Here is a 12,213-nt window from a genome sequence, read left to right on the forward strand (position 1 = left end):
CTGTTTGTGGGTTCGAGCCCTGCGTCGGGCTCTGTACTGACTGCCAGCTCAGAGCCTGGAGCCTGTTTCAGTCTGTGACTCCCTCTCTCTCTGACCCTCCCCTGCTCACGCTGTCTCTCTCTCTCTCTCCTAGAAATAAATAAAACATTAAAAAAAATTATAAAAAAACAAAACAAAACTTTTTCCATATATTTATCCTTCCAGATGAACTTCAGGATTAACTTGTCAAGTCCATAGAAAGATCCTGATCAGGAAATACAAATCAAAACCACACTGAGATACCACCTCACGCCAGTCAGAGTGGCTAAAATGAGCAAATCAGAGAACTCTAGATGCTGGCGAGGATGTGGAGACACGGGCACCCTCCTGCACTGTTGGTGGGAATGTAAACTGGTACAGCCCCTCTGGAAAACAGTGTGGAGGTTCCTCAGGAAACTAACAATAGAACTCCCTTATGACCCAGCAATAGCACTGCTAGGAATTTACCCAAGGGATACAGAAATGCTGAGGCATAGGAGCACATGTACCCCAATGTTCATAGCAGCACTCTCCACAATAGCTAAAACATGGAAAGAGCCTAAGTGTCCATCAACAGATGAATGGATCAAGAAGATGTGGTTTATCTATACCATGGAATACTACATGGCAATGAGAAACAATGAAATCTGGCCATGTGTAGCAACATGGATGGACCTTGAGGGTGTTATGCTGAGCGAAATAAGTCAGGCAGAGAAGGACAAATACCATATGTTTGCACGTATAGGAGGATTAGGAGGAACTTGACGGAGGAACAAGGGGGAGAAGAAGGGCGGAAATGGTGGGGGAAAGGGAGAGAGGCAAACCATGAGAGACTCTTGAATGCTGACAAAAACTGAGGACTGATGGATGTGGGGGGGAGGGGGGGATGGGCATGAAGGAGGGCACTTTGGGGATGAGCACTGAGTGTTATGTAGAAACTAATTTGACAATAAACTATTTGTAAAAAAAAAAAAAAAAAAGAAAGATCCTGATCAAATTTTCATTGGGATTGTTGAGTGTTTAATTAATCTGGGGAGACTTGGCATCTTTACACTTTTGAATCTTGCTATCTAGTACCATAGTGTGTCTTTCCATTTATTCATATTTTCTTTTATGTGTTTAAGCAAAGTTTTATAGTGTCCATATGTAGGTCTTGTATATTTCTTTAAAACTTGTAAATGTTTTTAATATTTGCTGTTATAAAGGACCTTATTTATTATTTTATTATAACTAATTTGTTCTAATTGGTTATTGCAGATATGTAATACATTAAAAACCTATTAATGCTATGATGTAAATGGTTCTCAGAAACCTAAATGTAACAAGTGAAAATCTAATTTTATAGGGGAAAAAAATGATGCGTGAGTGGATAAACTTGAGTATGGCTATGAAATATTTCTAAAACACAATTTCAAATAAACTGATGCAAAACCACACTGAGTTTAACACCTGATTAAACTGAATTTGTTTTTCCTCAACTTTCTCAGGTTATTATTAACTTGGTGGACCAGGCAGGCAGGGAGAAAATTATTGGCGATGCTTACCTGAAGCAAGTGTTACTCTTCAACAGCTCACATCTCACTTACGTCTCATTTGACTTCCATGAGCACTGGTAAGAGGGCTTCCTGACAGGAGTTTTGATCGGTTCCAGTGTTGGTGGGACACGCAGCCACAGCAAGCTGAACTCTCCTCTTCCTGATGGGAAGAGAACGTTCTTCGTCTCATTGTTACTTAGTTTTAATTTTCTTTTTCTTCTCCTTCTTCTTCTTCTTCTTCTTTTTTTTTTTTTTTTTAACATTTATTTATCATTGAGAGACAGAGAGAGACAGAGCATGATCATGGAAGGGGCAGAGAGAGAAGGAGACACAGAATCTGAAGCAGGCCTCAGGCTCTGAGCTGTCAGCACAGAGCCTGACACAGGGCTTGAACTCACAAACTGTGAGATCATGACCTGAGCCGAAGTTGGACGCTCATTCAACTGAGCCACCCAGGCGCCCTGACATGAATAAAACTTAGTTTTAATTTTCACATCAGCTTCATTTTGGCTAAAAATTTAATTGTTCCTGAAATATTTTATCTTTCCCAAAACAACATGGCAATGGAGAGTTCCATTTTTCATTTTTTCACTTGAAGAGCTTCTAGAGGGGTTCCTTTCAGCTTGAGTCCAAGCCTAGCAGAAGTAATCGAGTCCCCTGACTTAAAAATCCTTCTCCTGGCTCTTCTTCATACTCTACTAGTAACACTTCTTTCTCTGTGGATAAGCTTCAGTAGGATTTACTCTGGAAAAACGATGATCAGTGGATCATATTGATAGTAATTTTAACTTGCGTGTGTTCTGAAAGCCAGGTTCTTCTGCCTTAATCCTGGCTCTCCTGTGGATTCATTTGCCTTAGTATTCTAAGCTTCTGATAGCTGTGATGTATTTCAGTGTGTTCTTTTTTATTTTCTTTCACAATGCAGATTAGTTATAAACATGTATATAATTGCCTATATAATTTATAGTGGTGTTAACCTCACAGGCTTACAGCAATAATTTTCTATAATTTTTCCAAGCTACTTTAAATATTGTTATCTTAAGCTAGAAAACCTATTATTAGGTTTAACCTATTACTAAACATTTTCTTTTTCTTTTGGCATGGATTTTAGCCGAGGAATGAAGTTTGAGAATGTTCAGACACTAACAGATGCCATTTATGACATTATTCTGGACATGAAGTGGTGTTGGTAGGTATCTCCTAAGAAGGCAATTTGACAAAATCTTGGTCTGTGAAATCAGATGTGTTTGTCCGGTACTGCTAAACACTAAAATAATAGCAGCAAGCTGAGAAAGCGTGTTTGTTTTTCTTATTTTGCTTCCCAATTACTAGTCTCCTTTTTGAGAGTGTCAGTCACTAGGCAGTGTTAGCTCTGAAAAGGGAAAAGTTGTCAGATGGTCAGGCAGGATGAAGTGAAATGTTCTGTGATTGTTCTTTAATTCCACCTAATGCTCAGGGTCTACATTTCCTCTTCCTCTTCTCACCATCACTAATGTGGGAAGGAGGCCTTAGAGGTACTTGGTCTCATTTTGCAGGCATTTCAAAATTAGAAGGAAGACGATTCTGAGACTGCAGGAGGGAGGTGTAGGAAGAAGAAACTGGCTTACATGATAAGAAAGAACATTCACTTAGACTTGAAGGCCCGAGGTGGACAGAGAAATTAAACGCCCAGGGTCTGCTGCATGACTCCTCACTGAGTGGTAAAGTGACTTTGCTCAAGCTACGTGCATTTAGATGCATTTCTACTTGGAGTCAAAAAGGAGGGACAGGATGGTGTTTTTTTTTTTTTTTTTTTTAATGTTTTATTTATTTCTAGGAGAGAGAGACAGTGTGAGCAGGGGAGGGTCAGAGAGAGAGGGAGTCACAGACTGAAACAGGCTCCAGGCTCCGAGCTGGCAGTCAGCACAGAGCCTGACGCGGGGCCCGAACCCACGAACCGCGAGATCATTACCTAAGCGAAAGTCGGACGCTTAACTGACTAAGCCACCCAGGCGCCCCTAGGATGGTGTTTTAAAGTGGCTTCTGGCTTTAATATATATTTAAATATTTAACTTGGGGTTGTGTCAGGTGTGCTTCGTACTTGCGAAACTTGGGGTAAGTCACTGCACCTCATTTTGGTTTTGTTTTTTCCCCAAATGGGATAACCACGTCTGTCTTACCAAGGTACTGTGTGCATTAACAACAGTGTCTGCAAGGTACTCAGTCACACAATGATGTGCCAGACAGATGGATAACCAGTGCCATTGCTGTTCTTATTCTAAAGACTTGAGGTTTTTGAAAAGCTTGCTGAAGTCTTCCATATTGTAACATAACCCCATACTGTTTTTGAAAAGGGTCGATCAAGCTGGAGTCATATGTAAACAAGAAGGGATTTTTCGCGTCAATTGCATGGACTGTCTGGATCGTACCAACGTGGTCCAGGCCGCCATCGCACGAGTGGTCATGGAACAGCAGGTAATGGGGGGGGGGGGTCCTTGGATTGTTAAGCACTCATTTCCAACGTTTTCCCCCACACGTAAACGAGTAACAAATCCTTGTTCTGTAGGCCATTTACAGCATTCGAACAACCTTGTTGCAGAGTACGACCTTGGCTAGAAATAAGTGGAATTAAGGGGCATTCTCTTGAGTGCTCAGTTCCAACATGCGAGGCCTCGCATTTCGGCATTGATTGCGTGGCACTGTGTGGTCATACGCCTTTTTTCTCTGAGCTCCAAACCCTGCCTTGTGCATGTGGGGAATGGGAGTTGGCCGTACTTTCTGCCCAGCCCCAGCTGCGTGTCGGGCTCTGCCAGTGAGGGGTGTCAGACGAAGACCAGGAGGCTGGAGGAGGAAGGAGGAACCAGCTTCTTCACCCGTGTGACGGTCCTGCACCGCAGAGCCGGCCTCGCCCCTCGTGCCCCGGGTGGCGGTGGCTGCTCTGGCCAGTCCTTACATCTGTTCTCAGTGTGCTTCTCTAGATCTTTGAGCCCTGCAACACCTGAGCAGTGAATTTGCAAGGTGGAAATTCTTAGCATGGTTTCTGGGCTTTTTTGATAGAACCTAGTGACTGTTTTGTTTTTGTTTTTGTTTTGGGATCGTGAGTCTGTTCCTTCTAACGCTACTCTAAAGCCGCCAGAGTTTGAGTCCAAGTGCTGGCCTTACCATGTATGAGGTGTTGACCCCATGCAAGGAACTCAGCTTCTCGAAACTTGTCTCCTCATCTGTAAAATGGATGTAATAAGAGTATTGATTCGTAGGGTTGTTATGAGGAGCAAAGGAAATAATTTCTATAAAAAAGCTCTTAGGGGCGCCTGGGGGGCTCAGTCGGTTAAGTGTCTGACTCCGGGTCAGGTCATGATCTCACAGTCTGTGAGTTCGAGCCCCGCATCGGGCTTTGTGCTGACAGCTCAGAGCCTGGAACCTGCTTCGGATTCTGTGTGTCTCTCTGCCCCTCCCCTACTCTCTCTCTCTCTTTCTCTCTCTCTCTCTCTCCCTCCCCCCCCTTTCTCTCAAAAATAAATACAACATTTAAAAAAAATTTTTTTTTTTAGAAAGTCTCATAGAACCCCAGCACAGGGTTCACATTTATTGGGTACATATTGCTCTTTTACCATTAATATTATTGTTGTTCCAATAGGCTTTTTTCATAGTTTCACTTCAACCATCATGCTGTGGTTTCTTGGCTCATATGTAGCTAATCCACCAATGTGTTCACTTTAGCTGAAAAAACTAGGTGTGATGCCCCCGGAACAGCCACTACCAGTGAAGTGCAGTCGGATCTATCAGATAATGTGGGCCAACAATGGGGACTCCATTAGCAGACAGTATGCTGGCACGGCCGCTCTGAAGGTGAGTGCAGCCGGCTTCCGTGCGTCATCCTGGGGACATGGATGTGGTTGAAAATTGACTCGGCTTTTGAGAGAAAGATATGTGGGCTGCAGATGGTGGTCTTCATAGCTGACTCCTTTCTGGAATGTTTGGCAATGGCAGGGATCACACATTCACATCTTGCTGCGGCCAGGTCATGCGACCACCTGTTTGATTAAAGGGGCAAATGGGTATGAACCCAAGGAAGAGCGTATCTGGTCTCCAGAGGGGGCTTCCTTTTGGGGACAGAGGCCCAGGGTTGTCAGGTCTTCCAGGTTTGCACGGAAGTTTGGAAATGTGGAACCTCACATGAAATAGTTGGTGTTTAAAACTTTATACAGATAACATGTCTGTTGACAAGATTCAGTCCCTTGTACAATGATTGACGTCCCCCAGATTTGAATCCCCAACCTTGGGCAAGGCACTTAACCTCTCTGTGTCTGTCTCTTCATTTGTAAAACAGGATAATATATTAGGCATACTTCAAAAGACTGTCATGAGAGGGGCGCCTGGGTGGCTCAGGCAGTTGAGCCCCGACTTCGGCTCATATCATGATCTCGCTCCAGTCATGATCTCACAGTCCGTGGGTTTGAGCCCTGTGTCAGGCTCTGAGCTGTCAGCACAGAGCCTGCTTCAAATCCTGTGTCTCCCTCTCTCTCTGCTCCTCCCCCCACTCATGCTCTGTCTCTTTCTCTCAAAAATAAACATTAAAAAATTTTTTTAAAAAGATTGCCATGGGATTATATGCATTAATGCATCTGCGGGGCATTCCCTGGCACCTAGTAAAATGCTGAAGAAGTGTTTTATTATCTTTTCAAAGTGATATGGTACAGGCATAAAAACACACATAGACCAGTGGAATAGAACTGAGAGCTCAGAACACCTGAGAAATAAACCCACACATAGACGTCAACTAATAGTTGACAGAGGAACCAAGAACACCCAATAGGGAGGTGCCTGGATGGCTTAGTCAGTTAAGTATCTGACTCTTGATTACACCACTCACAAAAATTAACCTGAAACATATTAAAGACTTAAATGTAAGACCTGAAGTTTTACAGTTAGTTTGTTCCTACAAGAAAACATAGGGGAAAGCTCTGAGACATGGCCTTGGCAGTGATTATTTGGGTGTGACACCAACAGCAAGTGAGAAGAGTAAAAATAAACAAGTGGGACTACATCAAATGGCAGAGCTGTAGCACAGCAAAAGAAACAACCAACAGAATGAAAAGACCACCTACGGAATGGGAGAGAATATTTGTAAACCATATACCTGATAAGGGCCTAATACCCAAAATATATAAGGAACTCCTATAGCTTAGTAGCAAAAAAAAAAACCAAATAATCTGACAAAAAATGGGCTAAAGACCTGAAGATTTTTCTACATAACACCTACAAATGGTCCAGAGGTATATGAAAAGGTGCTCCACCTCTGATAATCAGTAATTATTAGAAAAATGCCAATCCAGGGGCTCCTGGGTGGCTCAATCGGTTAAGCATCCGACTTTGGCTCAGGTCATGATCTCACAGTTCGTGAGTTCAAGCCCCACGTCAGGCTCTGTGCTGACAGCTTAGAGCCTGTAACCTGCTTCAGGTTCTGTGTCTCCTCTCTCTCTCCCTCCCTCCCTCCCCCCCCCCCCCTCTCTCTCTGCCCCTCCCCAACTTGGGCTCTCTCTGTCTCTTAAACAAACATTTAAAAAAATAAATAAAGAAATGCCAATCCAAACCATGATTAAGATAACCATCTCGTTCCCGTTAGGATGGCTGTCATCAAAGACAAGAGATAACAAGTATTAGCAAAGGTGTGAAAAAATATATGTCATCAGTGGGAATGTAAATTGGCACAGCCATCATGGAAAACAGTATGGACAGTCCCTAAAAAATTAAAATGGAATGGCCATATGATCTAGCAATCCCATTTTTGGGTATATATGGAAATGAAACCAGTGTCTCCGAGAGATCGCTTCCCTCCCTTGTTCATTGCAGCATTGTTTACAGTAAATAGCCAAGACATGAAAACAGCCAACCACGGTGTCTGGTGATGGATGAATGTAGAGTGAGTGACTGAGATATGTGTGTGATAGAATGTTATTCGGTCATAAAAAAGAAGGAAATGCTGCCTTTGCAACAACATGGGTGAACCTTGAGGGCGTTGTGTTATGAAGCCAGCCAGCCAGAGAAAGGCAAGCACTGCCTCATCTCACTTCTGTACAGAATCTAAAAAAGTCAAACTCAGAAGCAAGAGTTGATTGGTGGTTACCAGGGGAAGGGGAAAATGGAGAGCTGTCGGTCAAAGCATACAAACTTCCAGTTCCAAGATGAACAGGTTCTGGGGGCCTGCTGTGCAGTTTGGTGACCATAGTTAAACATACCGCGTTGCATCCTTGAAATTTGCTGAGAGATCTTAAATGTTCTCACCACACGTACACGCTTGTGTGCGCGCACACACACACGTACACACACAAGGACTGTGTGACATAAGATACGCTAACTAAACTTAATGTAATCATTTCACAATACATACATAGGTCAAATCATCACATTGTACACTGTAAACTCACGCAGTGCTCCCATTTATATTTTGTCAATTGTATCTCAATAGAACTGGGAGGAAAAGGAGAAATACTTTCTTTTTTCTTTGATATTAAACTTCTTTGGGCTCAGCATTTAGGTCTTTCTCTTCTGTAGTAGATTGTTTTCGCTAAATATTTCCTATGAACAACTTCACTGACTAGCACTATGTTCTTCCTAAGTCATCAGTGTTAGGACAAGACCTCTTTTTGAAATCGCCTCGCATGGAAATAGAAGGGTTGCGATGCGGGAAGAAAAGAAGACACTGTTTTCCTTTTGCCTCAAGTTTAAGTCACTGCCCCCCAGGGCCTTGCTCTGACACCTCTGTCGTGAAAAAGCAAGAGCAACAAAACCGTTTAGATCTTCCTTAGATCATTCTACAGAGATTGTAATGGGCAGCAAGATACAGAAAAATACAGAAATCTCTGCTCTTTCTCTCTGGACACACACATCTGCATATCACCAGTTAAATACCATTGTAATAAACTCTAGGGCACAGTCCATATTTTCCCACGTCAGAAATTTGTGATTTTTGAGTATCCTACCAGGTGGAGCCTTGAAAATCTTTTTGTTGGTTATGTAGTCAGTTCTGACCTGTAAATTCTAGAAATTCTACAGATTGCCAAGAATGGATTTAGTTTAAAGCACCATCTACAGAAGACTTAATGCCACAAATAGCATTTTAATTATTTGATGTGCTTGTGTCACAGCCAGATATTAGTAGGTGTTTTAATTTAACTGTATTATTTAGAAATTATAAAAGCCTATAGAATTTTGGTCTTGTTTTGAAAGCCCACATTGACTTTGGGGACATTCTTGTGTTTGAATTGATTGTCAGAATGACTTTTTCCTCAACAGGGTGACTTTACAAGGACAGGAGAAAGGAAGTTAGCTGGAGTTATGAAAGATGGAGTTAACTCGGCCAATCGGTATTACCTGAATAGATTTAAGGATGCTTATAGGCAAGCTGTTATAGGTAAGGAACACAAATGCCTTTCTTTCTTTAAAATTTGTTATTCCTCTGTGACTAGTTTTTTGCAGACACCAACTTCATTAACACAGCGCAATGTTTTATAATATACTTGTGTTTCTGTATTGAGCATCTTACCCAAGAAATCAGCTTCACATTTGTACAAGACTAGACTTTGACGGATTTTTGAGGCTGAAGCACAAAGGCAACCATTCATTTCCGTGTATTTGTCAGTTTGCTATTCATGTAACAGAAGGCAGAGTTGAGGTTCCTGGAGTATGGAAGAAGGTACCCTAAAACCTCATCAACTGAAAACTCCAGGTCCTGTTTGTTTGCCCATTACACGAGGCTGGGAGATGTGATGTCTTTCTTGCTCTGTATGACATTTGTCATATGCCCTTGCTGCAGACAACACACCTTCCTTTCCTATAAGCATGAATGAACATGATATTAGGATGTTTATTTAGGGGCGGCTGGGTGGCTTAGTCGGTTAAGTGTCCGACTTTCAGTTAGGTCATGATCTCGCGGTTCGTGGGTTCGAGCCCCGCGTCGGGCTCTGTGCTGACTGCCAGCTCAGAGCCTGGAGCCTGTTTCAGTCTGTGACTCCCTCTCTCTCTGACCCTCCCCTGCTCACGCTGTCTCTCTCTCTCCTAGAAATAAATAAAAATATTAAAAAAAAGAAAAAGATGTTTATTTAGAGATTATCCTAACCAATTCTTATCACTATTTAGAAGAGGAAATAAAGAGTAGATTGCCCAGTGCAATTCATGCAATGGCATGTTTTTAATTTGATTTTCATGAAAGTATTACCTCCTAGGATTAAAGTAAATGTAGAACATTCTGGGTTAGAACCAAAGTAACAACTTGTTACTTTTTTTTTTTTTTTTTTTTTTGTTTATTTGAGAGAAAGAGTGCATGCTTTAGAGCAGAGGAAGGAGGGAGGGAGGGAGACAGACAGACAGACAGACAGACTCTCAAGCACGCTCTGCGTTGTCAGCACAGATCCAGACTTGGGGCTCAATCCCACAAACCATGAGATCATGACCTGAGCTGAAATCAAGAGTCCAACACCCAGCCAATTGAGCCACCCAGGCATCTCTCTGAGAATATTTTTAAAATCCTATTGTTTGATCTTATTATTTGTCATATATGAAATAGTAGGGCCGATACACAGGCCAGTTAGGAATTAGACAAGTCAGGTATAAATAAGTTTGGTTTTTGCCACAGGTAGGGTGTGTGTTGCCTGGAAAATTGGATTTTAGCAGTTTATTCAAGAAAAAATAAGACACCTTTCCTCCATTGGTTGATCTAGCAGCTCAGTTACGCCACTGAGGACCCAGACTATGTCCCTCTCTCAATTTGACCATCCATAGCATCAGCTTCACCCTAATCTTGAAGCTGGATTTCTTCAAAGGTGAGAGAGGGAGGGAGACCACAGCAGTCTGGGTTTACTGTTTCCCCTTGTAAGGCCAGTGGTCGGCAGCCCTCTTCCAGAAGCCGCCAGTCTCGTTGTCCTGAACACATATAAGGAATGGGTTACAGTGCCCCGTGAAGGCTTGAGCTCCATGCCATACCACGAAGAAGTTAGCTGGTGTGTTCAGATCCTTTGCCCATTGGTTTGTTATTTCTTATTACTGAGTTGTAGGAATTCTTTGTACATTCTGTACAGGCCCCTATCAGATGACTTGTAAATACCCTCTCCCGTTCTGTAGATTGTTTTCAGTTCCATGGCCTTGCCTTTTGAGACACACAAGTTTTTAACTGTGATGATGTCCACTTTGTCTCTTTTGCTGTTGTAGCTTGTGACTTTGGTGTCCTATCTGAAACAAGCCTAATCCAGGGGCTGCCTGCGTGACTCGGTCGGTTAAGCATCCCACTCTTGATCTCAGCTCGGGTCCTGATTTCAGTTCTGAGTTCAAGCCCCTCATTGGGCTGCATGCTGGGTGTGAAGCCTACTTTAAAAAAACAGACAAAAAAAACCTACTCCAAGATCACAAAGATTCATACCTATATTTTCTTAAGAGTTTTATTGTTTTAGGCCTTACATTCTGTTGATTTTTTTAAAAAATACATTAGCAAATTAAGTGATAATAGATATTCACACTTTCCACTCTAGATTTAATGCAAGGCATTCCAGTGACAGAAGATCTTTATTCCATATTTACCAAGGAGAAAGAGCATGAAGCTTTGCATAAGGAGAATCAGAGAAGCCACCAGGAACTAATTAGCCAGCTGTTACAAAGTTATATGAAGTTACTGCTGCCTGATGATGAAAAGTTCCATGGGGGCTGGGCCCTCATTGACTGTGACCCCAGGTGAGTGGGAGTCACATACTGGTAACTAACGTGTTTACGTTTCTGATGTCATAATAGCACTAGTGGGCATCTGCCGAGCTGTGGGCATGGGTGCGTGTGGTGCATGGTGCATGGCCGCAAGCTTCACATACCAGGGCTGGAAACCAAGCAGGCTGATGGAGGCACTCACCCTGGATACAAAATTGAGGGGGCATTTAAAAAAACTCTGTAATGAAGAGAAATATTTTAATGCCACTTAAAAAAAAAATCCATATTTGATTTTTTAAAAACCCGAAGTGTATACCAACAGTTCACAGCTGCCCCCGCCCCACATTCTGGGTTCATTGCTTTCTTGCCCATAACCGAGTGCAGCAAGAGGAGCAATGATCCCAGTCACTTGGGTTGGTTGTAAAGTATCCTGACCTTTCACAAAATGAACCAGCCAACTAATGCTGGACATTTTTTAATCCAGCTTCAAGTCATTCTTCAAGAGGAACAGCAGGATCTAAATTCATTCACAAATTGGATGTTTGCTTTTAGGCTAAAATCTAACATTATCGTCTTCAATATTACGAGTTAGAAACATTGCGAAAACTTCTAGACCAAGCTCTGAGGACAGATAGCTCTATTTAGATTTTTCGTACTTTACATTTCATGTGTTTTTAATAAAAGGCATAAAACAAGCTTGAGAGAACAATCGAATGCAAGGTAATATTTATATGTATAATCAAATTAAAAGCAATATTGGCTTTAGGTTCAGAGCAACCCCTTCCATGACTTTAATTTCATGGACTATTTCACTTTGATAATCAATACTGTATGTATGGATGCAGTTTTCAGATTCTTAAAATCAGAGATGAGGTTTTTCTTACACACAAATTAGCAGAAAACTTCTGGGTTCCCATGTGCCATTTGGTAAAAAATTTTGACTCATGTACCCTAGTTTTTTATGTGTGTGTTTCTTTTAATAACATTCGTT

At 42.0% G+C, this 12,213-nt stretch overlaps 1 protein-coding gene across 2 annotated transcripts in view; it reads left to right on the forward strand.

Annotated features, from left to right (window-relative positions):
* The window catches only part of INPP5F (inositol polyphosphate-5-phosphatase F), an 85,523-nt gene that overhangs the window by 59,561 nt on the left and 13,749 nt on the right, over positions 1-12,213 (forward strand). Inside the window, exons 10-15 of one of the 2 annotated variants that reach the window (XM_039237328.1) lie at positions 1,506-1,630; positions 2,665-2,742; positions 3,887-4,007; positions 5,253-5,381; positions 8,829-8,946; positions 11,057-11,255. In XM_039237328.1, coding sequence (XP_039093259.1) covers positions 1,506-1,630; positions 2,665-2,742; positions 3,887-4,007; positions 5,253-5,381; positions 8,829-8,946; positions 11,057-11,255 — 770 coding nt within the window. Of the gene's footprint in view, positions 1-1,505; positions 1,631-2,664; positions 2,743-3,886; positions 4,008-5,252; positions 5,382-8,828; positions 8,947-11,034; positions 11,256-12,213 lie in introns of those variants that run through there. The other variant, XM_039237329.1, reaches the window with a different exon arrangement.

Source organism: Hyaena hyaena, unplaced genomic scaffold, assembly GCF_003009895.1.
Source record: "Hyaena hyaena isolate Hyena2069 unplaced genomic scaffold, ASM300989v1 scaffold_124, whole genome shotgun sequence".
Lineage (NCBI taxonomy): Eukaryota > Metazoa > Chordata > Mammalia > Carnivora > Hyaenidae > Hyaena > Hyaena hyaena.